The sequence below is a fragment of the Scophthalmus maximus genome, chromosome 19 (assembly GCF_022379125.1).
Source record: "Scophthalmus maximus strain ysfricsl-2021 chromosome 19, ASM2237912v1, whole genome shotgun sequence".
In the NCBI taxonomy this organism is placed as follows: Eukaryota; Metazoa; Chordata; class Actinopteri; order Pleuronectiformes; family Scophthalmidae; genus Scophthalmus; species Scophthalmus maximus.
Genome location: NC_061533.1, coordinates 17,761,327 through 17,788,148, shown reverse-complemented (window position 1 = coordinate 17,788,148; position 26,822 = coordinate 17,761,327). Strand labels below are relative to the sequence as shown.

The window sequence follows — 26,822 nt, the reverse complement described above, 5'->3', positions numbered from 1 at the left end:
CTAAATCTGGTGTTACCAACCGCCACTTGCTGTAGTCTGAACTACTGAAGCTTCGGCCACAGTTTGTGAAATCCATAGAGCAGCACCAGAGGGATCGTGTGGAGAGACAGGGCCCTACACACAGTGTGTGTATGTGTATAAGAGGGGGTGACAATATTCGCCTTAGCTTTTGCTCACATTAAAAAAAACAACAACAAAAAAACCCAGTAATAATACAATAACGGAAATGCGTTAGTTGGTTTGTTTTTTCTCGTGTTTGGCTCCTAGCCCACAGAAGAGCAGAATGTGTTTGTTCTTTAAGCCAGAACTCTAGCTTCTGTTGGTGACAAATGATCTTGACTTGTCAAAACCAGAACTCTCCACCCTTTGTTCAGCGTCTGTTGAGGCTGAGTGCTCTTTGTTGTGGGGAACCATCCAGCCCCTGGTGCTTTTTCCACCAACAGTTGGAGCTAATTGAAGCACTATCACCTCTGGTGGGGTCGGTTAGTAAATTCAATAAGCAAATAGACTGCGTATCCATGTGCTTTGAAATAAGCTGTTGATGTTGACGTAGTTAGGCGTAGAGGAGGGGGGGCAGCGACACAAGGCTGTGTCATATTTTTTTTGTGGCCTGTGGAACATTTCAACACTGAATCAAATAATACGTCCCTGTACAGCACATTGTAGGATTTCCCTGGATCGGCCCAGTAACATTGTAAAACGATTGACAAAGCTGCAACACACATTTGATTGTAACTGATGTGGCTGACTGTAAAAATAAGTGATCACCATAGACATTGGAATCAATATTCCGTTATGTTATCTTTTCTTTCCTTTTTGTATATATGTCCTAAGGGAAATCTCAGGGAATGCCAAAATAGTACCTCATTATCTCACTCTTTGCATAGATCTTCTCCCTGAATTTACTTGAATTACTTGAATATACTCAGTCAATACTTACAGTCTTGGATGAGGAGAAGCTCTAAATGAACACTGCTCAAACTGACCTAGGTTTCTTATTAGACTGCAGAAAGTCGTAGTGTAAAATAATCTCTCTTACATTCCAATGGAAAAAAGTATTTTATTGAAATTCAAAGAAAACATTGTCTTTTAATTCTCAGCAAATTACATCAGATCTCCTCCGTAATTCAATCCAAGCATTATTCCCCTTACAGTTCCAGAAATATTTAACGATGAGTTTTCACTCATGTTTCATGCTGAGGCCTCCTGACTAATCTGCCAAGTTATTTTCCAGGGGATCTCTGAAGACCTTCATCCACACAGTTCACCTGCTGCAGAAACAAACTGATCTGGGCCAGCTCCCTGTGTCTGACGTCCTGTACAGGTATGGACATTACTCTGCTTAATTTAAAAGGTATTAATTAGTGACTCTCCCAACTTCTGACCACGCTTTGTTTCTCCTGCTTCAGACTTCTGCTCCTGGAAGGAGGCCCAGGCTCTCCATCCTGCCTCCTGGGGGGCAAGCACAGTGTGTCCTGGGGTTTTGAGGACATGTTGCCCACTCCTGATAATTCTGCAGGAGGAGCCGAGAGCAAAGGTAAACAATCCCTCTACTTTTGTAAAACCAATATGATTAGTGATTTTCAGTTTCCAGTTTACTCATTTGACTGTATTGAACACATGTATGGTTATGTACACATCTAGATTTCAGACTTGCCATCTCTGCTTTGTTTATTCAACTCTAGATTATTCATAATCTCCTTTGTCTGAAATGCACAATGTGTCTGAAATCCTAGTGAGACTGAGGGATGGAGAGCGCGTTTTCTGGCCTCATTTTACTTTATAAATATACATATATTGAAGACATTTTGGCTCAAAATGAAACTAAAGACTTTAGGTACAGCAGGAGTGCAGAACGGTGTCTTATTCTCCAGCATGCGATCAGCTGACCTTGTAGAGTGACTGAAGCTGATCAGGACATATATCTGTATGTTAGGGGTGTGAATCTTTACTGGTCTCCCGATTCAATTTGATTATGATTATCCTGTCTTCGATTCGATATCACAATGCATCACGATGCATCACAATGTGTTTTATCCTCCATTTTCGATACTACTGCACATCATGGCTACGTTTTAATGAATCAAAGCAGTCAGATATATATGAACTCTTTCATAATTTTTATTTTATTATTTTAACTGCTCTAAAAAAAGGACACTTAGCAAACAGCAACATAGTGTAGGCTATTTTATTTATGCTACATTACATTTTATTTGGAATCTGTTTTGGGTTGCCTCAGCAAAATACTGAGTGATTTTAAGTTTGGCTTTTATTGTTAAGGGCAGAACGGAAGAAGGGAGCGGATGCGCTGTAGTGTGTTTGATAAATAAAGTTGTTGTTGTTCCGTCTTGGATCACACTGGTTCATACTACGGTGATACGGTACAGGCGCAACAATAAACGCTCAGTTAAAGCTTCAACTCTTGGCTGAGCTGGGTCCGATATTTCCTTGGCAGGCGTTACTACTACCAGGAAGTAATTTTGAACTCTAAAAGTTTATTGTCCAGCCGTGGTCAGAAAAGTAACAGCAGTATTCTATAATCGATTATGGTCCATCACTGCATCGATGCAGCATCTTCCAAGTCCGCATCGCGATGCATCGTAGCAACGATTAATTTCAACACCCCTACTGTATGTCCTATTCCGCCATAAAGCAAGCTGTATTTTTTTGCATATGGTAAGCTAACCTGTAACTAGAGTAGTATTGAATCTCTTTCCAGCTCTCTAAAGGCACTGCAATTCTTAAATTCAAAAAGTCCACTCTTCTGTTGACAATCCCCCCTACTTTGCATTTCAGCTGTCTGTCACGTGTCTGTCATTAATCTCCAACTATTTAAAAAAATATGTGCCCATATCTTGCAGACACTGACCTGGGGCGCTGTCTAGCCACAGACGGCCTCTATCTGTACACCACCAATTCCTCTGGGAGAGGACTCAGCAAGCTGGGCTCTGGTTTACACGGGACACTGAGGTAATGTGACACTCTCTCCCTCCTGCCTTTTTTCATCTGCTTAATCCAGAGAGCAGCAAGAGAGAGAGACAGAAAGAGAGTGTGAAACCCCCAAAATATCCCTTATCATTTACCTATCCCAAGGCAACAACGGTGCTCCGTTATTTCCTGTACATTTGTAAACCAATATCTGCAGTGCACCATCACATCCTACCCAACTGTCTTTGACTTAGTTGAAATTTAAAAGGGACAAAGGGGTGATATGCGCTCTTTAATTCCATGCTATGAAAACAAATGGCCCAATTTACAAGTAGAGGGCAGCTTCCTTCCATAATGTGTTTTTCAAATTGAGTCTTTTTTCACTTGCAGAAGCAATGCATGTTTAAAATTTAGACCTGTGAATTACAGAGTTTTATATAAATCCTCAGCTTTGTTGATACCAATAGAGAAATAATTACATTACATGTGCATTACAAATAATAACTTGGGAAGCTCTGAAAATAAAATCAATACCAATACAGTAGGAACCACCATTAAATAACCTATTGCAACTATGAAAATCCATCGCCGTGTCAGGCAACTGTCTATATTTAAAGTAGTTTGCCACTGCTTGTCTGAGAGGATGTGCTGTCAATACCATGTCATTGTCAGTACTAATTCAGCTAAACAAGATGCTTAAGTCTGTTGAAATTACTGCAATTATATTGAGAATTTTTCGACATAGGCCATAGTGGAATGTTTTTGTGTCTCTACCGGATCTTTGACGATTAAAGTCGAGCAGAATTATGAATCATTCACCACACAAACGAACGGGAAAACTTTGCTCTGTGTTCGTGTAGAGGTTTTGTGTACTGTCGAAATGAAGAGTTGGAGCCCGGCTGGGTGGTGTTCAGCAGCGGTCGCCTCCTTCACCGTCCCTCCTCCTTTGATGCCAAGCCTCATCAGCTGTGCCAGGTCATTGACCCCTTCACCCTCCAGGTAAGGCTCCATATTTGTGTTGTATTTGACATCATGAATCTTGTTGCATTTGCACAGCATTTGTTCTATTTAGGATTCAATAAAGGCACAATGCAAATAGAAGAGAGGAAGAGGCAGGGTGGAGAATTGTAATGGATACATACATACATAAAATCCTACAGAGACAGGCATCAGATAAAAGTTATGTCCTGTCTACGTGTGGTGTTGCCATTAAAATCCGACCATCTCTTAAAAGTTCAGTAGATTTGCGTGGTCATAGCTTGGGTTAATATTCTCTGTGCCGTTTTCAGTTGTGCCAGATTGTGCCCATGCCAGCCCATCACTTCCCTGTGGGCAGCAGCATGACCACGCTGCACCTCTGCTCAGATGGAACCTACCTGTACTGGGTTTGGTCCCCAGCCAGTCTCAACGAGAAGACGCAGAAAGGCCACTCTGTCTTCATGGATGTCTTTCACCTGTCTGTGAGTACTATATCCACTGATACATGCATATGTTTCAGCTGTATTAAGAATGCATCTTTGATTGTATCTTTTTTCCCTCTTTTCCCTGTCAATGGTACAGACACAGACAGGGTTGTGCGTTGCGGACATCTTGCAGGAGAGAGTAATTCTTACTCGCAAGGACGGCGAGTCTTCCAAGTGCTTGAATGAACTTCTCTTGAGTCGAATGTCACGCTTCCGGGCCTCCCATTCTGCCACATTGGCTGCTCTCACAGGCTCCGCAATTACCAACACAGTCAAAGAGGAACAGTCGGGTAATTCATCAGCAAAACGTTTTCATGTTGAAATCATGTGGATTTTCTTTTCTTTTTTTTCACAGAATCCCAGAATAAATTAAAATGCTTTCTGTTTAACTCTTTCATAGCTGTCAATACCAGCTGTGGACTCCCTCTAAAGACCCTGAGGAAGACCCCGATGTATGTGTGTGGAACCTATCTAGTGATGCTGGTCTCACCTCCTGGTGTATCTGGGAGCTCTGCCACACGCTCACTATTTGGAGGTACCAGCAGCCTGTCCTCTCTCAAAAGTAAGAGAAAAAACTCCCCTTTTGACTGTAATGTCAGTAATGTGTTCACTCACCAAACATAACATTGTTTTTGTTCAGTTTTAGCCTCCAGTCTGGTCTTTAACCTGGCTGATGGTCAGTTTAGCAGCCGTGCAGACCTCATTGATGCTCCTGGCAGTTCTCTGGGCAGGGGGGCCCAGGTGGCTGGGCTAGGTGAACTCAACTTTCCTCACATCCTGCTGCTATATTTTGAACTCACAGAAGATAGTCACACAGTGCCTAACCGGTAATTTCATTTTTTTTTTTACATCATAGGGGCATGTTATGATGCACTGAACAACTTGATCTGGACCTGCTCCAGTGATTACATAGATCAGTGGTGCAACCCTGGGAACCAAGCCTTTCATCATGTATGCCATAGGCTCGGTGTCAGCCATATCATCAAAGAGCCCAAAGGTAAACACAAACTGCAGCGAAATTGCAAGATGCTCTTTTCACGCGATAAAGTCAGAAATGTGATCATCTGCAAAACCTGCCCTTTCACAGAGGAAACTGTGGCCACTGGCGAGGTGATCAACCAGCTCCTTCATCATGTAGGAGCTATGTGTATCCACCAGCTCAACCTGCTGGCAGCCAGCAGCAACAGTTTGCCTCTGGGCGCCCTGTTGGGTAAACAACATCCCATCGAGGCCCGTCACTTCAGCAGCATCTGTGACATCATGGAGAAGGCTATGGTCAACGGAGATACCTGCATCATCCGTTGCATATTGGTGGTGTTCCAGGTCAGGTGCAGCTTGGGATGGTTCTGGAGATAAACACAGTGTTTTTTTTCCATTTATTAAAAAAAAAAAAAAAAAAAAAAAAAAAAAATGTATCTGTCTTCTCCAGGTGGTGTTTAGATTTTTCAATCCTCAGTCGGAGCAGAACAGGGAGAGTGTGCGACGCTCCGGCCTTCTCCTGTGGCAGCTGCTCATGGCTCCAGTGGATCAGATAGGAGCAGAGATTCAGAGAGAGGTGTGCATGGCCATCAGGTAAGTCATCAATTCCACATTAAAATACAGTATGTATGCTCCAGATATGAAATGTTGTTTTGTGTAATCGGTGATCGTATGGATATTTAAATCAACCATCTTCGTTTACCTCCTCTCTTGTCTCTGTAGCTCAGGCCTAAATACTTTGTATCACGGGGAAGCTGAACTCACCAAACTGCTGAAACTTGTTTTAACTGAAGGTGACTATTGAACATGCCCGTTTTGATAAAACTGGCACCTCTAGTGTGTTGTGGCAAATTTGTCATAATATGTGTGTGGTACCCAGGTGAAAGAAACAGTGGCCTGTCGCAGCTTCGGGATGTCATCCTGACCAATTTGTCAGACCAGCTGCAAAAGAATAGATTTGGGAGTGAAGAGGATGACCACTACAGGTAAGTGGCAACGCTGTTCCAACAATATCATGCTTCCTGTATGTATGTCCTTGTTTTTCAAAGCGATAGAAATCTCTCTCTTGTTCAGATTGAGTGATGAGCTGCTGCATTGTATCCTCAAGACCGTCGTTCGGGAATCCTGCCTGCTCATCACCAAATGTCAGACTGTCGCCCGAGACGACTTCCAGAAGCTACTCTCCACTGTACCGGTATGAATATCTATCTGTTCAGCAAATCTTACTTGATCAGATGTTGTGTGAGATAGCGTTTGTACCAACTTGAGATGGTTTCCCTCCCTCTGTAGGTAGTCTCACCTAGTCTGCGCTACCTCATGGCTGTTCAGAACCACCTCCTCAGTAACACTATTCTCATCCGTCCGGATGATAACGACGACAGTGACAGCTCCCTACAAGGGGAAACAATGAAGGTACAGGTAAACACCCCCTTTAAATACCCCTACCACTGTGCACGTGGAGTCTGTTGGTGTGTCTGTCAGGGATGAGAAATGAAAACTTAATAAATTGTGTTCTCTGAAGTTTTTCATGATATCAGTTAACAGTGGTGTATTCATTAAGGATGTGTTATTTCTAAATAGTTTATCTCATGGTTACTGATAGAAGGAATGAATACCAAACTGTCTATAATCTTTAAACTAAAGCTAATGTACTCATATACAGTCTGTTCCTATATGTAAGCATAAACATAACATATTGATCAGTGTACAGTTTTTGCCTTTACGAAATGTAATTCTAGAAAATCTTGGAATCAGTGTTACGTAAGTGTGTATTCTGTGTGTTGTCCTCAGGAACTGCAAAGTTGCATCCTGTCCCTAGCTACCAAGATCCTGGTGGGATGTGATGAAGTACTGGAAACTCTGCAGCAGGTGACCACAGCCCTGATAAACAGCGACATCAATGACAGAGAAACAAGGTGAACTTATATTTCCATTCTTTTTAAATGTGCTTCTGCAGGGTGGGTAAACTTTTGCCTTTTGGTCAGCAGTGATTGATGGATACCCTTATCATCTACCGGCAACTTATTTTATTATAATCCATGACCAAACTTTTTAAGTCAGTCTTTGATGGTAGCTGTGTTAAAAATAAAACCATAATGTAACTAACAAGAATTAAGCCAGACATGGTCTTCTCATAGTTGGCGCTAATGCAGTATTTCACCGTGAAACAAGATTTCGCTAAACCCGAGTAATGCTGAAGCCTCCCTGAAAAGAATTAAAGACCGCATGAGAAATCATTTATGGATGCAAGCTTTTAAAATGGCTTCAAATTTCCCCACTTCTTGTCATATTTTTCTGTTGAGGTTTCCATGGCCTAAACATTTCCTTTTTTTCCTTTTTCCCTTCTTGCTATCGTCAGGTTGAAAGGCCTGGAACAGGTGACCAAGGCAACTATGCTTGGGCACCTGCTGCCAGTGTTGCTCACCTCTCTGATGCACCCCAACCTGCAGACCCTCATTCTGGCTGATGCCCTCATGCCCCAGTTGGTGCAGCTGGTCCTCTACACCAGCCAGGTTTGCGACTTGCCAGTCCATAAAAAATTCTTGCATTTAAAATGTTTTGTTGTTGTTGTTCGTGTTCTTATTATAAGTATTTATTTGCACTCTTTGTATTTCAGACTGCCCTGTTACTAAAGACTCAGTCTCCACTTTTCACTGAGGAGTCTCCACCTATGTGTGGCACTCTAGGACAGGGGGTGAAGACATGTGCTGCTGATGAAAAGTATGTTGTTGTTGTTTTTTTGAAGAAGAAAAAATTACGTCACAAATGAATTAATTATCATATATTGATAATTTTTCTGCATAATGTAGCATTTTAATGAGGACGGCAAGATTTCACCATGTTCACAGAAGGGCAATTGATAACGCAAGTACCAGCTGTCGGTCTGTCTGTTTATAAAAAAAACAAAAAAAACAGTTTTCTAAAGCCAGAAATGTTTGTGTGTCCTTTATATTAGAATTCTCGATGAGCGTGAAGAGCCAGGTTTCCTGACTGGACTGAAGATCCCAGCCCCGTGGGCTGCTGGGAAAACTGTAGAGACAGTGCACCCTGTAAGGGACAATTACAAGTTCAAGGAGACGGTACACATCCCAGGAGCCCGCTGCCTGTACCTTCGCTTTGATTCTCGCTGCTCTTCACAGTACGACTATGACAAGGTAATGGCTCCTACAATGCACTGGCTGGAGGAACTTAAACATCTTCACTCTTTGTAGCTGTTCCATATATTTTGTGCCATTTCTAAAGAATAGCAAATCTCTTGATTGGGGATTTTCTCTCTGTTCTCTGATATTCCAGTTGGTTATCTATGCCGGTCCCAATACGAACAGTCGTAAAGTAACAGAGTACGGAGGGAACACTCTGGGATATGGCAGTCGCAGTGTCCTGGGGACAGGATGGCCCAAAGACCTTGTTAAGGTACAAGAAGCTGTTTTGCACAAACAAACACAGTAAACACACAGCACAGAGTCTTTTATTTCGTATTTATTTTCTGTTCCCTGCTCTAGGTCGAAGGAGACACTGTGACCTTTTCTTTTGAAATGAGGAGTGGACGTGAACACAACACCCCCGATAAAGCCATGTGGGGGTTCTCCTGCACTGTCAGAGCTCAGGTAAAGGTGGGAACACCGGCACATCCCAAACATCTATATTTGTTGTTTCATCAATTGACGTGTGGAACATGAAGAACAAGAGCGAATCTTGAAGATGCTGTTTGTTTGTGTTTTCAGGAGTCATCTGAGGATGTCTCTGGGGGCCTCCCATTCCTGGCAGACCTTGCACTGGGTCTGTCAGTGCTGGCTTGCTCAATGCTTCGCATTCTGTACAACGGGCCAGAGGTGACGAGGGAGGAGGAAGCCTGCCACGATTTGCTCTGCTCAAAGCTTCTGCAAAGGTGACACTGTTGCATGAAAACAGCACAAAAAGTCCACTGATTGTCCATGTGATGAATATAGTTCAGTATAACAGTTGGAACATATTTTTATTTTGTATGAAGTTGAGCATGTCAAAACCTGGCAGCCAAGATGACGCACGGATTTTGTTCTTTCTTTAGGTGCCAGTGGCAGGTGGAGGCAAATGGTGCAATCTCTCCTGCCCTCACACCAAGCCCCTCACCTCTGCCTCTCACTATCGAGGAGGACCGGGAGTTCATCTACCCGGCTGATGTGCTCATCCCACCCCCAGGCCTTATGCCAGGGACCTACTTTGACTTGCCTCGTATCCGCCTCCCACCAGGCATCATGGGAAAGCTACGAGAGGTATCTGGAAGGGCTAGACCACAGTTTCGCCCCAGCATCAAGTAAGGAAGTCATGTTGTTAAAAAATAGAGGGTATGCTTGTGTCATCTCTGTACTGTGTGGAGAAATTTGAGTAGTAAGATCCCCTAAGTGGACTGGGAAGCTGCAAATGAATTGCCCATTTGGGATTGATAAAGTGTCTGAACTCAACTAAGTGTCAAACAAAAATATTAAAACATTTTCAGAATACTAAAGAGAGGCAAGATCATTTTGTATCAATTATTTTAAAGAGACTGTGAATAAGCAACCAAAGAATTTTGTTAGTAAATTATAATATATAAAATATGAATAGCTTTCAGAAAGTTCCACAAGTTTTTTTTCATTAGGCAGACATTTCCTGCTTTAAAATGGGTGCAGAAATCTATGATTTTCTGTACTTTGTAGCTCTCCCTATTTAAGCAGCCATAGTTTTTGTGTGTTTATTGGATAAGAGCGATATTGCTGACGTTTACACTCCACCATTTTTTTTTCTGTAAGGGAGGTGATCAGACCAGATGTAATGGAGGAGGTCATAGTATCTTGTGTCATAAAACATCTGAGCCTGGTGGATGCCCTCCAGTCACTCGTCAACTACCAGTACCGTGAGGAACACGCAGAGGAGTATGACCTGGTCTGTAAGATCATGGCTGAGACCTTCAAGAAGATCAATGCTATGGAGCGGCAGCTGCAGGTAAGCTAAAGTTACACATAAACAAAAACCAAAAAACAATATGCTTTGTTTTTTCTTTGGCTATCTGAACAATTGTTTTTTCAGATACTTTTTTTTAATTTTTATTACACATTGGCAACAGGTAATCGGATTAATGGGGTATAATTCTTGCATAGGTTGAAGCCATGACTTTACTATACTGGGGATATTTACACTGTGATTATATTTTTAATAACCACGATGATGTTGATGTGATGACAAATTTTTGTTATTTTCATCACAGGCAGCATATTAAAATATGACCAGGAGATCAATATTAAAAACAGAAGATATGTTATCAGAAGACCTGAATTTAGCTCTAAAAAAAAAAGTAGGTTACAATTGGCTTTTACTCTGTGTCTAATAATCTCCGTCGTTGCTTTCAGAGTGTAGCAGAATTGGAACAAAAGTGGCAGAATGAGGTGGAGGAGGCCCAGCAGGGAAAGCTGGAGAACAACACTCCTTTCTTTCATGACTACCACTTCTTTGAGGTGCCCTTCACCATACACAGCAAACACACAATGTACAACTTTTGTTCAAGAGATTGCACCATTACACAAACATTTATCGTGATCTTAATGAATTGGGTTTTTGTTTTGTTTTTTTCATACCAGAACAAAATTAAGGAGCTGGAACTGCTCTGCTCCCTAAAGGAGGTCCCGCTTGATTTTAGTGACTTGGAAAATGTTGTCCTTGCATTGAGGCAAGTAATTCAAAATGACCTAATTTGAATAATCTCACCTATAGGAATGTTAATGCTTAACACCATGTATCTGTACCGACAGGGAGAAGTTCTTCCAGGAGGTAAACACCACGCACTTGAGAAGTAGCACACCACTCGCCAAAACTAAGGCCCTGGTAAAAAGTCTGATGAACCGCACTGAGCTGCTGCTCCATGTCACCATCGCTCCACATTGCAGAAGCCTAACCACCACACCTGCTGGCACTCCAGGTCCAGGTACACTGCATCTTTTTTACGTGTCTTCGTATGTAACTAATAAGCTGCACTGTAAAATCTTTTTTGATTTTTTCTTTCAAACATATTTAAAGCCCAATGTTGTAAGCTCTCACACTGTTGAAGTGTCCTTGAGCTAGTGATTTTATTAAATCCATGGGTACAGTTATGTAACTCACAAGGGAGTCTGACTTTAATGAATTTCTGGAAACATGTTGTATCGCTGCCTTTTCTTCCCCCTGTGAATCAGTATTTTAATTCCTGCATGATTTGTAAGTGTGTTAGTTTAGACATCAGTGATGGGAGACAAGTTTGATTTTCACCTAATCCCCCTCATTATTTCTTTGCGTCAGCCTCTAAATCAGTGTCAGATGCCAAGACAGTGATCCCGTTGGTGAAGCAGCCAGTCTTCCTCCGCAGCATGTCTGCACCCTCGGACTTGGAGATGATTGCTAATCAAGACTTGGAGTTTACACATGCTCCACAAAGGTCTGTGTTGGTTTGATGGATTTAATGGTAGCAAATCATGGGAATGAATCAGTGGCTGAAATTATTCCTTTTCTGTTTTAATAAAATGTTTTTATAATCTTTAGGAGGAGACACCACCCTACCAGTCATCGCAGCAGCTCATTTACTCTGCTGCAGTCTCTGGCCATAGAGGACAGCCGTGACAAGCCGACATACAGTGTGCTGCTGGGACAGCTCTTTGCCTTTATAGGGACGACACCTGATCAAGCTGTAGGTTTCTTACTCAAAAACTCAATCTTTTTTACTGTGTTGTATGTTGTCATGGCTGCTTGAGAAACTGTAGGTGGAATCTTATCATTTTTATATTTGTCATTTTCTGTAGGTGTCGAGCAGCAGTTTTCTGTCTGCTGCGCAGACACGGTGGAGACGTGGCAGCACACGGAAGCAGGCACTTGTTCATATGAGGGAGTTGCTCACTGCTGCTGTTAGAGTGGGTGGGGTCACCCACCTGGTGGGGCCTGTCACCATGGTACTGCAGGGTGGCCCAAGGTAAGAGGAGAGGCTGAGCCTACTCTACATGTACACACACGAAAAAAATTATATTGAAATACCTCATAAGTAGCCATCATATTGTATATATCACATAAAAAAATTCAATGGCACAGTACAACAATGTTTGATTGGGCCTGGTTCCTCTACACATCTGTGCAGGATTGAGGAGCTGACCTGTGGTGGAATGGTAGAGCAGGTGCAGGAGGCCTTTGGGGAGACCATGACGTCTGTAGTGTCACTATGTGCTCGCTATCCCATCGCTTGTTCCAACAGTATTGGCTTGCTTTGCACAATTCCCTACACCAGGTGAGAGAATTATCTGCCATTTTTATTATTCCACTATTACTACACTTCCTCAGATTGCTTACCCTTGTCATTCATATGTGTTGTCATAGGAGTGAGGAGCAGTGCCTGGTTCGGAGCGGGCTGGTTCAGCTCATGGACAGTCTGTGCAGTTTAAGTGGTCAGAGGGAATGTAGCTCAAATGAGAAGCAGACCAAAAAGCAGAAGGTGGCAACCATGGCGTGGGCGGCTTTCCAGGTGCTAGCCAACAGATGTATTGAGTGGGAGAAGGTGGAAGGTAAGAAAAGTTTTTAGCGACTCACTCTTATTATGTGTGAACGGCGACCGGGTAAAGATGTTAGTCTTTCTTCACACCGTCAGATGAAATGATTAGTTGTTTCATGTAAAGATAGTGTCGTGATTATTGTTTTTTTCTCTTTAAGGTGGGTCTACTGATGCAGTGCACTCTGGTCTGGCACGGCAGGTGTCCAGCCTGCTGACCAATCACCTGGCCAGAGCCACAGAGTGCTGTGGGAATCAGGCAGCTGGCAATGATGCCTTACAGGATGTGCTTAGTCTGCTCAATGACCTTTCCAGGTAAAACTCTATGTCATGTATGTATATCATGTAGGTGTCTATATTTGTGTGTAGTTATCCAATGTGTCCCTTTGTTTTGTTTTTCAGGAGCCACATAGGGAAAGCTATCCTCAGCCAGCCGGCCTGTGTTTCTAAGCTCTTGTCCCTGCTGCTCGATCAGAGACCCTCTCCGAAGCTGGTCCTCATCATTCTACAGCTATGCCGAGCAGCCCTGCCTCTCATGAGTGTTGAGGACTGTGGAAACGTCGCTCTGCCGTCATGGAGCTACTCTATTAACACGTTAGATGCTGAGCAACAAGATTCAAGTGACCCTGCCTCACGAATTGCTGCATTGCTGTTAGCCAAGCTAGCAGACTATGTAGTACCAGGTTCGTCCCTCTTCCTTTCAATTACTGAATACATGTATGTGATAGGGGGTGAAACCCTATAAGTAAATGCTCCTTTTATTAATAATTTAATTGCCAAAAACTTGCTCATCTGGATGCACAATTTCTTTCTTCTGCCAATTCCTAATATTTGGCAAAATTCCTCTTTTTTTTACCAGGCTGTCAGACCCTCCTCTCTCCCAGCTCCTCTGAGCCAGACACATCTCTGTCCAGAGCCAGTTCCAAGGGGGCTCTGAAGTCTGACGAAGCTGGGGAAGAGGGAGAGGCTGTTGACGGCAAGCTGTCAATCTTTATCCACAAGAGAGAGGACCAGTCTTCTCATGAGGTTCTACAACCACTTCTCAGGTAATTTCCCCTAATGTTATTTATTTATTTATTTTACTTAACACCAGCAAGCCCAATCTAGGCTTCTCTGACACGGGTATTCTTCCAACCTCCTATCATGCAGCAGCTCAGAGGGACGTCCCTTTCGGCTTGGCACAGGAGCAAACATGGAAAAGGTGGTCAAGATGGACAGAGACATGACTAAGGTAAAATCTTCGATATGACTAAAAATCAAAAGTGAAGACTGGAATCAGCAGTTTGGGTTCACCACATGAATAATAGTGTTACTGTGGTGTTTTCTAATATTCATCTTATTTGAATCCCTCCCTAGAGCGGAAGCTGTGAGGTGATCACAGAGGAGGCAGCTGCTGCCCTAAGGAAGGCCAACAAGTGGGCCCAGTCTGGTCTGATCGTGAGCGTCGGTCCACCGGTGGAGACTCTGGCCCAGGAGACTGCTGGAGGCATAACCACTGGTGACAAGAAGAAAACTGCTCAGACTGCTGTTTGTCGGGACAGGAATGCTGACCTGGCCAGGTGCTGTTTGATTTAGCGATCAGAAGTTAACATTTCCGTTTTGATAGTAGTGTTACGCTCCTATGTGTAGTTAAAAATTCGAAAGATAAGACATATCTTGGTCAACATGTGCATGTAACAGAAATCGATCTTGAATGTGTTTGTAACATCTCCTCTCAAAACCTGCCTTGAATAGGTCAGACCCTGTGCGTCCATTCATCAGTGGCCATGTTGCCAACAGTATGGCTGCGGAGGTTATTGCTCTGCTGCATAGTCTGCTCACTGCTCCCGAGTCCAACACTGCTCAGATCTGGACAAGCACTGCTGAAAAAGTAATTGATTTTCACGTTTCTGCCTTCATAGCAATGATTATATGATACTCTAACGTGCTGCAAATACTCGCCACAGGGCCAGTGATCATTAGAATTATTCAAATAATTTCTATTTAGGGAGACGTTTATTTAATCCTTTATGATGCGGTTTGTCATAAGCCCTAATGCTTTTTCCTTTTGGTTCTGTGGTAGGTGCTCTCCCGGGCGCTAATGTTTATCCCTCAGCTGGGGAAGTACGCTGAGAGTATTCTGGAAAATGGCAGCAGCAGTGGCAGGAAACTGGCGAAGCTGCAGGCCATTGGAAGACAGGCTGTTGCTGCGCTCTGTGCACTTGGAGGCTTCAAAGAAACTATTAAGATCGGATCTGAGGTCCAGGTTAGTTGAAGGAGAAAATATTGTGAAAATGCTATGCTTATTTAATACCGTGCTATAATTTGCAAATAAAAATGAAATTTTGTAATTTTAAATGTTAACTGCTGTCCTATTACCTGTGGTTCCTCTGCAGGTGGTGGGTAAAGGTGTGCTAGGCAGTGTGGGCATAGTTATGTCCATAAATGAGCAGGAGGGCATTGCTACTGTCAAGTTTCCTTCATGCGAGTACAGGCGAGCTTGTAAAGCCTCAGACATCCTGACTGTACCCATATCACGCCTCTGTACTCCCAGATCTGAGGTAAAAATTCAAACACCACACAGTCCTTATTGTAATGGAAAATTGCCTTAAACTCACTTGTGTCTCTGTTTCAATCTTAACCCACCCCACAACAGGCGCTGCCGCTCTATAAGCTTTCAATCACAGAAAAGGTGGTGCAAGCAGTGCAATCCATGCTTCTGCCACAGGAGGGCAGTCTCTCCATTCACACATCTCTTCCAGCAACAGGGGATGGCTCCAGCCCGGTAATGGCTGCGGTGCGCTTGTTGGCTGAAATCAGAACCAGGTCAGTGGAGAAACCTTTTTACTCAGTCGAAGATACTGATGTCATTAATCTGTTCTGATTAATTCAATGAGTACACTGTTTTCGTTTTGAGAAGCCATTTCTGAACCTTACTAGTAGAGTCAGCCTTTGACAGAAGAAGCAGGATTGGCATTTATAAATACACGCTGCAGAAAAGATGTGCATTTATGTTAACACGTCCCCCCCCAAAAAAAGAAGAAAATCTATGTTGTTGTTTTTTTGTGGTTCTTTATGATAAATGTAATGGTTAAACTGAAAAAAATCAAGCCTCAATTACATTTATTTGTCATATGGGTTTAAAGATTCCATTTTACTCCCTGATATCGGCATCAACCCCGCAAATATCCATATCCATCGGGCCCAGTTTACCAGTTCCAAGTTTACTGATGGTTTACGGTCGAAACAGCGTTGTTTTTCGTTTCCTTTTTTCCAACTGCAACTCTGGTAATTTGAATTCATAATCTTTTTTTTAAAAATCCTATGAAACACAACAAAGCCATAGATTGGACAAATATCACAAGGTTCTTCCTGGTGTTTCTCACTTTTTTCTCAGAGCATGCCTGGTGATGGCACAGCTCCTAGAGGATAGCTCCTTCTGTGAAGAGTTCATCCAGCAGTGTCCGGCGGCCGTTGAGGTTCTCAACTTGGTAGCGCAGGAATGCAGCCCCGGTGAGCACTCTTCCACAAAATTCATGAGCTTCACATCTTCTGAAATACAGTATAATGTATTGAGTCTGTAACAACAGACGCTGTCGGCAGTAGTGTGTGTGCGTGACAGAGTTCTGTCATCTATCTTCCAGGAGAGCGTCTGGGCATGGTCGAGGCTCAGTGTGAAAGAGTGAGAATGCTGTACCGGGACTGTGCTCGGCCACCACCTCCACCGCTGCAGACAGACAGACGCCAGGTGGGACTTACCTAATTTATAGAATAGCTTTTAGTTTTTATTACCTTCATTTTTGCCGTAATCAAAAACATAAAATGACACAGAAGAAATCATCATGTTACATACACGTGGATTGGATGCAGTGGAAAATACACATTGAAAAACAATCCCAACTGCCATAAATTGACTGACAGCTAATCGCAAGATAATTATAGTCAGAAATTCTTATATTGCTGCAAACTCATAATTCAGTCAAAAACTTCAGAGATGTTCTGATGTAATAAACAGTTCTTATCCCTTTGCTGTGCTTGCCGCACCAGCCCAAGGAGATCACTTGGTGTCCATCCAGAGTGTTCCCTCCCGTCCGTGCCTGCATGTTCTCATCCCGTCTGACCTCGGTCACATTCTTGGCTGATCCAAGCGCAGGAGGAGGTCTTCCTAGAGGCACATTCATCTACGCCACCTCTGCTGTACCAATTCAGGTGTGTACATCACAATGGAAACTGAGGTTTTCTGTCTCAGATTGTTTGAACATGTATTAGTCCATTAAGATCTATCACACTTGAGTCTTTAATTTACTTCTTCTTCCCTGCAGGCACCATCTTTTTACTGGGAGATAGAAATTGTCTCCTATGGAGACTCTGAAGAGGACAGTGGCCCGATCGTGTCCTTTGGTTTTGCCACTGAGGCAGAGAAACGAGACGGCGCGTGGACCAACCCAGTTGGCACATGTCTGTTTCATAAGTATGTTCAGCTGCATATTAATACTGAGAAGACTCCATCTTTTTCCTTGCTGCTCTGTTTCTGACTGAAATGCTGACTGCTGTCCTTCTCTTTTGTGTTGTTCCACCTCCGTGCGTTTGTCTCCTGTCTGTTGGCGTGTCAGTAATGGTAGGGCAGTGCATTACAATGGCTCCAGTCTGCTGCAGTGGAAGAGTGTCAGGCTGGATGTGGCTCTACTTCCTGGTGAGACAGGAGACAAAATAGGGTCTTCTACACAGTCTATCATCTCAGTTGGTTGATTTCGTCAACTTAGAAATCCATACAGCAATGTACTGTGTGTCATGGATTTTGAATTTACTCCTCAAAACCATTGTATCTTTACTGGCTGCTCTTTCAACAAAACCCCTTTTGCAAGCATATCTTGCTTTCTCAACTCGAGTAGTGTCCAGTGTCAGCATGCTTTAAAATAGGTCATAAGCCTTTAACGTTGTCATTTTTTGAATTGTGATCTTATATTTGTAAAAACATAGGTGACGTGGCTGGAATAGGCTGGGAGCGCTCTGAGGGCACTCCTCCGCCCCCTGGCCAGGCCCCTAAAGGCCGGGTCTACTTTACCTACTGTGGCCAGCGGCTGAGCCCCATTCTTGATGATGTAGCTGGTGGAATGTGGCCCCTGGTGCACATTCAAAAGAAGGTGGGTTTCTGTAGGCTAAAATGACTGTGAGAACTTTGTTGTTAAGCTCTAGTAAAATTTGGTTTGTCACTTGTGTGTAATATATGTATTTTTTGGATTTGTAGAACTCAAAGATCCGTGCCAACTTTGGAAGCCGGCCTTTTGCATACGCAGAGGGCCAAGCACACAGAAATGCGGCCGACTTGTGTGTCGACCTTGCAGAGGAAATAAGTGCAAATTTTGAAGCACTACCCTTTGCAATGGCTTCAGACAGCGATAATGATGCAGGTGCAAGTGTAACATCAGACTCTGGCTCCCATGGACCCCCTTGTCGGATCGCTGCTGTTGCCGTTGCCCAGCAACGTATGCTTATCATCCTTATCTCAGTTTTAACCAAAAATGTGCTCTCACCTTTATTTCTTACATTTTTATATGTTCCTCTTTTCTTGTTTAAACAGAGTACAACAGTGACCTGTCGTGCCATTACAAGGTGGAGCTGAGCTACGAGAACCTAGTCACCTCTGGGCCTGACCCACATCCTCCACCTATCGCAGATGATGAGAGTGACGATGAGGACGACGATGATGTCCCAAGGGTAGGCGAGGACTCTCCACGCTTTGCCATTCAGTGTCCAGAAAAAAAGGTTGTATGTTTGAAGATTTTGATTTCTTCTAATTTGGGTGTGACATTAGGAGGACCACTATGCCCTGCTGGTCAAGGCCTGGGAGACCAAAGTGTTTCCCACCATTCGTAGGCGTTTCCGTAACGAGGCTGAGAGGAAGTCTGGTCTGGACCAAATCAAAGGAGCTCTGCAGCTTGGTAAAGAATATCATTAAAACATAGACCTTTAAAAGTCGAGTACAACACATAGAAAATGATACATTAGTTCCATATGTAATCTATGAATGCCTGCCAAAAAAAAAGCCTCTCACAGCATTTTTGTGTCTGAGTCTAATCATGAGTGGGATTTAATCAGTAACTATTACATTAATCATCATGGGACTGCAATTTTCTTGAATGGAGTGTCAGTTCCATCCTCTGTACTCATTATTGACCTCCACTCAATGTAGGCTCCACTCCCAGAATCATGCTTTTACTGTTGAAATGATTACTACTTAATTACTAATAATATCCATTTGTGTGATGCACTATTTCATCATATCAATGGGCACTATTGTAAATCTAATTAAAAATCATTTTAACAACTTACAAAAATAAGGTAGGACAATGATGCATTTGACATGAAATTAACTGACTGTATTTAACTGCTTTGCTCATTAAAAAAATGACATGCCCGTTCTGAGCCAAAGCATATTTTATATTAATGCTAAGTATTGAATTTGTATATAAGTTAAACTTACTCAACTGTTACACTGTAAATCTCTGGTGCGTTTCAATGGAAACAGGCATGGTAGACATCGCAAGACAGACAGTGGAGTTCCTGTATGAAGAGAACGGTGGCATCCCCCGTGACCTCTACCTCCCGACCATTGAGGACATCAAGGAGGAGGCCAACAAGTTCACTATCGACAAAGTTCGCAAAGGTGCTACTCACCCTCCGTGACTATAGAAGCTGAAATAACCTAACTGAGGGAGCATTGTCAGAGCTGCATTAAAACCATTGATGGTAACCTGATTTTTTTCAACGCAGGCTTGACAGTTGTCATCCGCTGCCCTGACAGCAACAACACCAACAGCACTACAGGGGGAACAGCACTGCCGAAGTTTGCCGTTCGGGGCATGCTGAAGACTTTTGGTTTGCATGGGGTGGTGCTGGATGTGGACTCTGTAAGTACAATAATTGGCGCTTCACTCCCTTCACAGTGAATTAAATCAGTAAACTAACTTTTTTCTGTGCATTTGGTCAGGTGAATGAACTTGTGCAGGTGGAGACCTACCTGCGCAGCGAGGGGGTGCTGGTGAGGTACTGGTACCCTATTGAGATGCTGGAGCGTCCTCCCGCCGGATCTCGACGCACTGCGGCTAATGGCTTAGTGTCACTAGACAGTAGCAACATTCAGATTCATAGGTAACATATGGACCTAATGAGAAGGATTTGATTTGCTTCCTGCACCTGTGCTCCAAATCACATCTATTCCACTTCTTTGCTCCAGGGAACTGCTTCGCTGTGAGAGTGCGCTGGCTCGGTTATACTGCCGCATGGCCTTGCTCAACATCTTTGCCCCCAAGAATCCCCACACCTTCACCCGTCTCTTCCACATACCGGCTATCCGTGACATCACCTTGGAACACCTGCAGCTTCTTTCCAATCAGCTGCTGGCTCCACCCCTCCCTGGTAAGTGGGAATTGTAAGCAACTTGACAGCTCAGTGCAATTTAGGTGTTCTGTTCTGTTTCTGTGCTGAATGCTCTGATGTTGTTCTTCCTACAGATGGCACTATTAGTTCTAGTTCAATCCTACTGGCCCAGTCACTGCTTCATAACCTCCAGGGCCAAAGCTGCTCTCCCACAGACCTGTTCTACCAGGGGAATGCTCAACCCATCCGGGAGTGGTTGACAGTGGCCATCACCCGTGCCTTGCATCAAGGAGAGGAAAGTCTACTGGAGCTGACGAAGCAAATCTGCTGTTTCCTTCAGGTCAGCTCTGACAATCAATACGTGATTGACTCAACTTGTCTCTGTATACCACTTTGTTAGCTTATCTCATAATTCTGGTTATATTTGACAGAATGCACCAGAGCAGTTTACATCTGAGGAATTTCCTGTGACCGAGTCCAAGGTGAGCATGGATGTCAGTTTTCCGGGTGCTGCGTTCGTGATCGTATCCTGCAAGGAGAGCCAGCTAGGGTGCCGCAAAGAGTGAGTTACTTTGCTGTATTACACCACAGCAATTCATGATTGAATTGATGAATTCAGATTCTTTTCCATCTATTTCTTGTTACGTTTTTAAATTCCTCTCCCAAATTTTTCCACCCATTAGCTCCAGCTTGTACAAGGCTCCCTGGGCTCGAGTCATGGTGTATGGTCAGGGTCACAAAGTGCGTAGGAATGGCCAACTAAATCTGATGGAGGCTGTGTGTTATCCTCTGGACGCCTCACCTACCAACACAGGCCTTACTCCCCCTCCCACCACCAATCAATACCCCTCTGTTATCATACCTACTGATAAAGTGCACATCAAACTGGGTGAGTATCTAACTCTGAAAAGGAAATTCATACCGGTTGCTTTAACATTTTGTAAAAGAAATAGTCTTTTACAGGATAAAAAGGAATGATATATCTCATGTTCTTGATTATAGGGGTTTCGCCCCCTCCTGGTGCTGTAGTGGTGCTGCACTCTCTGCCACTGGAATTTCCTCTGGCCATGGCGTTTGCTGAACAGCTGTTGACGTGGAAGCTGGGAGAGAGCATTGATCGGTCAGAGGATGAGCTGGACACCGTGCCCTCGTCTGTGCTGCTGCAGGTGGTAGAACTAATAGGTAGGTTGAAAGTCTAACCTATTAACCTGTATGTATGGTTGGTATATAGATAAGTATAATGTTACCATTGTAAAGTCCTACGTCACAATCACCCAACAGGCACAAAGTCGATTTTAGTTGTTACATTTTTAAGTATTGGTTTTGGGATTTTATTACATTTTGAGTTAAAAGTTTTTAAAAATGTAGAAGTAAAAACTTACCAAGTCCTTGTTCTACCATAAATCCACTAAGACAGAAGCTTCTACTTTCCTTTAACATGTTAACAGTTTTGTGAGCTACTCCAACCCACATTATTCTCAACCACCAGCTCCATAAATCATAGAAGAACTTTGAAAAGCTTGTAAGATATATCAAATATACAAAATATTTTATTTGTCATTGTTCTTATTATTTTAGGTGGTTTGCTTTGGAGCACTGATCTGGCTCCCTCCATTAAAGAACTCACCTTTCACTTGTTGGCTGAAGTTTTGCGGAAGATTCACCACTTGGAGCAGCGGAAGAGCCCAGCTGGCCTCTCCAGCTCCATTGCTCTGCTGCTTAACCCCTGCCTAGCGGTGCTCATGGCCCTGCAGACAGAACTGCGGAAGCTTTACGACCGGGAGACTCAGGGATGGACTGCTGGAGTGGCTGGAGCAGGGGGGTCTTCATCTGGAGGCATTGCATTGGCTCTCGGGACGGAGCAGAGCCGGTTCTCCACCTACTTCCACGCTCTGATGGAGGTGTGTCTGGCTGTCGCGGAGGTGACGCTGCCTCTCAATGTTGGTGGTACTTCAGTGGGAGCCCTGTCCTCCACCAGTGCTCCGAACCTCAGTGACTCCTCTTCATCCTCGTCATCGTCCCCAGGTCAGACACCACAGAGCCCCAGCCTACTATCCAAGCGTAAGAAGGTGAAGATGAAGCGTGAGAGAGCAGCAGCTGCAGTGGCAGCAGCCGTCTCTGGGAAACGGGGGAGTGGAGGCGCACGGTTATCAGAGAGTGACAGCGCCCTGCTGAACATGGCAGGCAGTAAACCCGAGGACATGCTGTGGTTCCACCGCTGCCTCACTCTCCTGATGATCCTTCGACATCTCGCCAATAAGGACCCGCAGGGTTTAAGTGTGACCAGTGATGCAGTGACTGATGCCTGCCAGGCTCTGGTGGGCCCCACTGCCCACAGCCGTTTGCTGGTGCTCTCAGGTATCCCCACGCACCTGGAGGAGGCCGTGGTTCGAAATGCTATCCGCAGGGCTTGCAATGCACATGGAGGGCTCTTCAAAGACGAAGTCTTCATCCCTCTGCAGGAAGAGGACCCCAAGAAGCCCAAAGCTGGAGCCGGGGTTGCTAGCCCTCAGGACGGCAAACCGGGCCCTGAACCTGAGCGGCCTTTCCCGAACAACGGAGGTCCCGAGAGCCCCGACAGCTCCAGCAGCGTCACTCCAGCTTTGAGCGTGAGCGCTTCAGCCTCCACCAGCCAGACCTCCATCTGCAGCTCCTCTCAGGGAGTCTCCCGCACTGCCAGTGAACTTTCAGTTGATCAGGAGCTGTTAGCTGTCCAACCTCTCACTCCTGCTGCTGCAGGTTCGGCTGTTACCTACCTGCAGCATGGCCCCCAAGACCCCCAGACTGTTTCTAGTCAGGAGAGTCTAGATACCTCCCTGTGTAGTACAGGGAGCCTGGGGAGCCTTGGCAGCTTGGGGGAGACTCTCGACAGTGCAGATACACCGTCAGTATCGGATGGGGGCTCTGTGCACACAGTCACCTCACTGGAGAGCAATGCAGTCATGGCTCGGCCCATCAAGGGCTATGCTGTCATTGAGGTGGGTTAATTAAGAGCACATTAATAGATCTGAGCTGTTTGAGTTTTGTTTGTTTTTCTGAAGAAATATGCTTGTCCTTCTTTTGTTGTTTATAGGTTCGCTCTCGGGCCAAAGTGGAAAAAATCCGTGCCAGTCTTTTCAACAGCAGTGACTTGATTGGTTTGTCCAATTTGGAAGGTGAAGAGGAGCTAATGGAGTTGACCAATGAAGAGATCCTCACAGCCTCCAGTGTTAACCAAAGCCTGTTTGACACACAGGGAAGCTCCGCCCTCGAAGACTACTTCCTGGACAAATCCATCAGGGGTTGGTTTTCGAATCTTTCTTTTTTTTTTGTCTGACATTTTTCTGGCATTATGAAATATTAAAATGATCTGTCTCGATGTTTCAAGGTGACAAGCTTGTGCCTGGAGCACGAGATGTCCTCACAGACATCTTTAAGAGCTGCGTGCACTCAGAGCAGATGCTCAGCCTCACACCGACCAAGCCAGTAAAAGTGTCCGACATTTACCTCAGCAAAGAGCAGATCAACTCTCAGACGCCTGGAAACCTGCTGCATACTTTCTTCACCAATGTTCGACCACCCAAGAAAGTACTTGAAGACCAACTTACACAGGTACATAACACGTGGTGTGCAGTAATGTGTAGCACATTGTTAACACTTTAATACCACGTGTGCATTCACTTTTGTCCCAATGATTTGTTTCTCATTCAGATTCTAAGAAAGTATGGTACCCCCAAGCCCAATAAGAACAAGTACAGTAAAGCTGGAAAAGAGCAGCATCAGGGCAAGGTTGTAAGCACCAAGAGGCCCATCACCAAACCTCCCACCAAGGAAAAGTCTGTGCTCAACAGTGTCAGGTGAGTCATTCACTTCACAACACTTACACTAATTACTCTGTGATTAAATTAAATTTGCTGATCTCTTGCCTCTGCCAGGACTGCGCTGAGTGAGAAGAAGACAGTCCTGAAGCCCAAGTCTCCTGAGAAATGCAGACCTGATGAGAAAGATGTGGAGAAATCTCCTGCTAAGAAAACTGACGGTTTGTAGTCCTCACACTCATTTTGACTACACACACACGACTGAATATGTTAGTTGATGGATGGTTTGATGTTATGAAACAGTTGGGTTAACCTAGTGTTTACAAAAATGTTCCCAGCAAAGGTTTAATCCATTAAAAATTTGCATAAGAATTTGCTCATCTCCTCTTCCCTTGCTTTAATTAGGGTTTGATAATGAAACAATGAGTTTGCCGATCAATCCACTGACGTTGCCTATGTTATATATCACTGGAAATTTGTAGTATCTTAAGATATCTCTTTGCACCATCTTGTGACAGACCCCACTACGATGCTTTACTAGCCGACAAGAATAAAATTTGGTGTTGTCTTGAAAGCTGGAGCAGCGAGCTTGCCTCACATACCACTTTATTCTTTTTTAGTCCCCGATGAGAAGTACCTGACACTGGAAGGCTTCCATAAATTTGCTGTTGACCGAGCTAAGCAGGACATCCGCAGCGTCTGGAGGGCAATTTTGGCCTGTGGTTTTGACCTCCACTTTGAAAGGTGAGAATGTGAGAGTCCACCAACTAGCACTCAGATTGCTGTAACCCAAATACTGTAAGACATAAACAGGCTGTCTGGAAACCCGGTAACTAAAAATTAAACTCGACAAAAAATGTATCTTCTTAAAGCTTTAATTAAGTTTAGTGTTTCTCTGATTTATCACATTTCCAATCCAATCTTAAATTGTCAACAGTCCACACAACAACTGCACTGCACCACGGCATCTACATATGATTTATTTCTGTCATAGAAATATATTTCAATGGTTTAGAGGGGGGGGGACTTCTCTGACATTTGATCAGACTTGACAAAGTAGCTAATGCAGTTGTTTAAAATTGTGTATATTTCTTATGTATTAACGCAAATCGTCCCCCTATTATCAAAACATAACCACTATCACATCATTCCTATAATCGTAATATTATAAATAAAATTGTAAATCATAATAATAATATCTAATATTTCTTATTGTCCAATAGTTTGTATAAAGCTAAATATAAAGGTAGTTCTCTATCTAATAGCAGCCATCCTCTACCCCAGGTGCACCTGTATAGACACGCGTCACGCCCAGAAGGCGTGTAGGAAGTGGGGCTTGGAAATGGATGTGGCGTTGGTCCAGTACCTGAACAGGCTGTGCCGTCACCTGGCTATCACACCGGCGAGACTACACCCCCACGAAGTCTACCTGGACCCCAGCGATGCTGCAGATCCTCGCGTGTCCAGTCTGCTCAGTAAGAAACCCGCCTGAGAGTCGAGCATGACCACACCCTCACTCACAGGTCAACCAATGACATGACATATGTGAATCCATTTTGCATATTGTCATCTGCTTTGTGCTGTGCAAGTAGGAAGGAATTAACTCTTTTTTTAATTTTGGCTCCATTGTATTTTCAGCCACGTATCTATCTTTTTGTGTGTTTTCAGATGTGCCTGTGGAGAGTCTGCGTTTACGCTTCGCTCTCCTGCAGTCGCTCAACAACACCCTGGAGAGTTTCTTCCTGCCGTTAGTAGAGCAAAGACAAACTCACACCTATGAGAACAGCATTGCAGCACTGTTATGCGAGGCCAAAGGTGAGCCGGATCTCAGCACAGATCTAAATAGTTAAGCCACATGGTTTTGAGGTGTGACTGTGAGTGTATTGACCTATAGTCAGGCAATCTTTCTTTGTTGAAATGAAATATCTGAACTGGATTAAATCAAACTAAATCTTTTTCTGCCCCCACCACTACTTCTGTCCTTTAAGGTCTAATCTTCTATGACACTAAGGTCACAGTAATGAACAGAGTACTGAATGCCACAGTACAGCGAACAGCTGACCACGCTGCTCCAGAGATCACACTGGACCCTCTAGAGATTGTTGGAGGTAGCTATTCCTTTCGCCTGTTGACGTGTTTTTTTTAAATTTCCAATTTCGTATCACTTGTGCTCGTTCTTTGCAAACATGCTCTCCCTGCCTCTGGCGTTTGTCCTCCAGGTGAGATCAGATCATCAGAGAACACGTATTTCTGCCAGGCAGCACGGCAGCTGTCTTGCATCCCGTCGTCCCAGCTTTGTGTGAAACTGGCAAGTGGAGGAGACCCCACCTATGCCTTTAACATCCGCTTCACCGGAGAGGAAGTCCACGGCACAAGTTAGAATTTCTCCTTCACTTCTTTTTCTGCGCTGCCTGACAGTGTCTCACCTGTCAAGATTTGTTTTTGTTGTTGTTGTTTTCTTTTTAAACCTGACTAGCTTTGACTCTCTCTCTGCAGGTGGGTCCTTCAGACACTTCTTATGGCAGGTGTGTAAGGAGTTACAGAGTTCTGCTCTCTCCCTGCTTCTCCCCTGCCCAAGTGCTGCCGCCAATCGTAACAAGGTAAAGTTTTTCAGCATTTGACATGTTATCAGTTTGTCGTGTTATTGGAACTTCAGTTCTTCAAAACAGAATAACTGTTTATCCTAGTATGAACTGCCTGTATGTTTTTGAAACGTAACTATAACATTTTTGTTTTGAGTTTGGAAGCATTCTCAGTAATCTCTAAGGAGCGCTCTGT

General features: G+C 43.9%; 1 protein-coding gene across 5 annotated transcripts in view; it reads left to right on the top strand.

The window, feature by feature from the left end:
* The window catches only part of LOC118313684 (probable E3 ubiquitin-protein ligase HECTD4), a 35,815-nt gene that overhangs the window by 4,736 nt on the left and 4,257 nt on the right, over window positions 1–26,822 (top strand). The window contains exons 3-71 of one of the 5 annotated variants that reach the window (XM_047329024.1): window positions 1,235–1,324; window positions 1,410–1,537; window positions 2,862–2,970; window positions 3,789–3,927; window positions 4,218–4,388; window positions 4,489–4,681; window positions 4,792–4,926; window positions 5,032–5,145; window positions 5,248–5,388; window positions 5,479–5,714; window positions 5,821–5,963; window positions 6,093–6,163; window positions 6,250–6,355; window positions 6,444–6,564; window positions 6,660–6,788; window positions 7,161–7,285; window positions 7,729–7,882; window positions 7,987–8,090; window positions 8,326–8,524; window positions 8,664–8,783; window positions 8,873–8,983; window positions 9,095–9,258; window positions 9,418–9,663; window positions 10,139–10,331; window positions 10,736–10,840; window positions 10,964–11,052; window positions 11,135–11,307; window positions 11,658–11,793; window positions 11,898–12,042; window positions 12,155–12,321; window positions 12,484–12,630; window positions 12,720–12,904; window positions 13,050–13,203; window positions 13,291–13,571; window positions 13,748–13,934; window positions 14,038–14,119; window positions 14,245–14,447; window positions 14,623–14,758; window positions 14,951–15,133; window positions 15,264–15,428; window positions 15,524–15,693; window positions 16,265–16,380; window positions 16,512–16,615; window positions 16,915–17,076; window positions 17,190–17,338; window positions 17,481–17,560; window positions 17,848–18,011; window positions 18,116–18,353; window positions 18,449–18,585; window positions 18,683–18,809; window positions 19,397–19,534; window positions 19,642–19,778; window positions 19,859–20,019; window positions 20,105–20,286; window positions 20,382–20,587; window positions 20,679–20,809; window positions 20,931–21,136; window positions 21,250–21,429; window positions 21,826–23,225; window positions 23,321–23,528; window positions 23,615–23,838; window positions 23,938–24,083; window positions 24,162–24,265; window positions 24,665–24,788; window positions 25,329–25,519; window positions 25,713–25,859; window positions 26,033–26,152; window positions 26,264–26,419; window positions 26,541–26,644. In XM_047329024.1, coding sequence (XP_047184980.1) covers window positions 1,235–1,324; window positions 1,410–1,537; window positions 2,862–2,970; window positions 3,789–3,927; window positions 4,218–4,388; window positions 4,489–4,681; window positions 4,792–4,926; window positions 5,032–5,145; window positions 5,248–5,388; window positions 5,479–5,714; window positions 5,821–5,963; window positions 6,093–6,163; window positions 6,250–6,355; window positions 6,444–6,564; window positions 6,660–6,788; window positions 7,161–7,285; window positions 7,729–7,882; window positions 7,987–8,090; window positions 8,326–8,524; window positions 8,664–8,783; window positions 8,873–8,983; window positions 9,095–9,258; window positions 9,418–9,663; window positions 10,139–10,331; window positions 10,736–10,840; window positions 10,964–11,052; window positions 11,135–11,307; window positions 11,658–11,793; window positions 11,898–12,042; window positions 12,155–12,321; window positions 12,484–12,630; window positions 12,720–12,904; window positions 13,050–13,203; window positions 13,291–13,571; window positions 13,748–13,934; window positions 14,038–14,119; window positions 14,245–14,447; window positions 14,623–14,758; window positions 14,951–15,133; window positions 15,264–15,428; window positions 15,524–15,693; window positions 16,265–16,380; window positions 16,512–16,615; window positions 16,915–17,076; window positions 17,190–17,338; window positions 17,481–17,560; window positions 17,848–18,011; window positions 18,116–18,353; window positions 18,449–18,585; window positions 18,683–18,809; window positions 19,397–19,534; window positions 19,642–19,778; window positions 19,859–20,019; window positions 20,105–20,286; window positions 20,382–20,587; window positions 20,679–20,809; window positions 20,931–21,136; window positions 21,250–21,429; window positions 21,826–23,225; window positions 23,321–23,528; window positions 23,615–23,838; window positions 23,938–24,083; window positions 24,162–24,265; window positions 24,665–24,788; window positions 25,329–25,519; window positions 25,713–25,859; window positions 26,033–26,152; window positions 26,264–26,419; window positions 26,541–26,644 — 11,692 coding nt within the window. Of the gene's footprint in view, window positions 1–1,234; window positions 1,325–1,409; window positions 1,538–2,861; window positions 2,971–3,788; window positions 3,928–4,217; window positions 4,389–4,488; window positions 4,682–4,791; window positions 4,954–5,031; window positions 5,146–5,247; window positions 5,389–5,478; window positions 5,715–5,820; window positions 5,964–6,092; window positions 6,164–6,249; window positions 6,356–6,443; window positions 6,565–6,659; window positions 6,789–7,160; window positions 7,286–7,728; window positions 7,883–7,986; window positions 8,091–8,325; window positions 8,525–8,663; window positions 8,784–8,872; window positions 8,984–9,094; window positions 9,259–9,417; window positions 9,664–10,138; window positions 10,332–10,735; window positions 10,841–10,963; window positions 11,053–11,134; window positions 11,308–11,657; window positions 11,794–11,897; window positions 12,043–12,154; window positions 12,322–12,483; window positions 12,631–12,719; window positions 12,905–13,049; window positions 13,204–13,290; window positions 13,572–13,747; window positions 13,935–14,037; window positions 14,120–14,244; window positions 14,448–14,622; window positions 14,759–14,950; window positions 15,134–15,263; window positions 15,429–15,523; window positions 15,694–16,264; window positions 16,381–16,511; window positions 16,616–16,914; window positions 17,077–17,189; window positions 17,339–17,480; window positions 17,561–17,847; window positions 18,012–18,115; window positions 18,354–18,448; window positions 18,586–18,682; window positions 18,810–19,396; window positions 19,535–19,641; window positions 19,779–19,858; window positions 20,020–20,104; window positions 20,287–20,381; window positions 20,588–20,678; window positions 20,810–20,930; window positions 21,137–21,249; window positions 21,430–21,825; window positions 23,226–23,320; window positions 23,529–23,614; window positions 23,839–23,937; window positions 24,084–24,161; window positions 24,266–24,664; window positions 24,789–25,328; window positions 25,520–25,712; window positions 25,860–26,032; window positions 26,153–26,263; window positions 26,420–26,540; window positions 26,645–26,822 lie in introns of all 5 variants that reach the window. The other 4 variants (XM_047329022.1, XM_047329023.1, XM_035639347.2 and 1 more) reach the window with 4 other exon arrangements.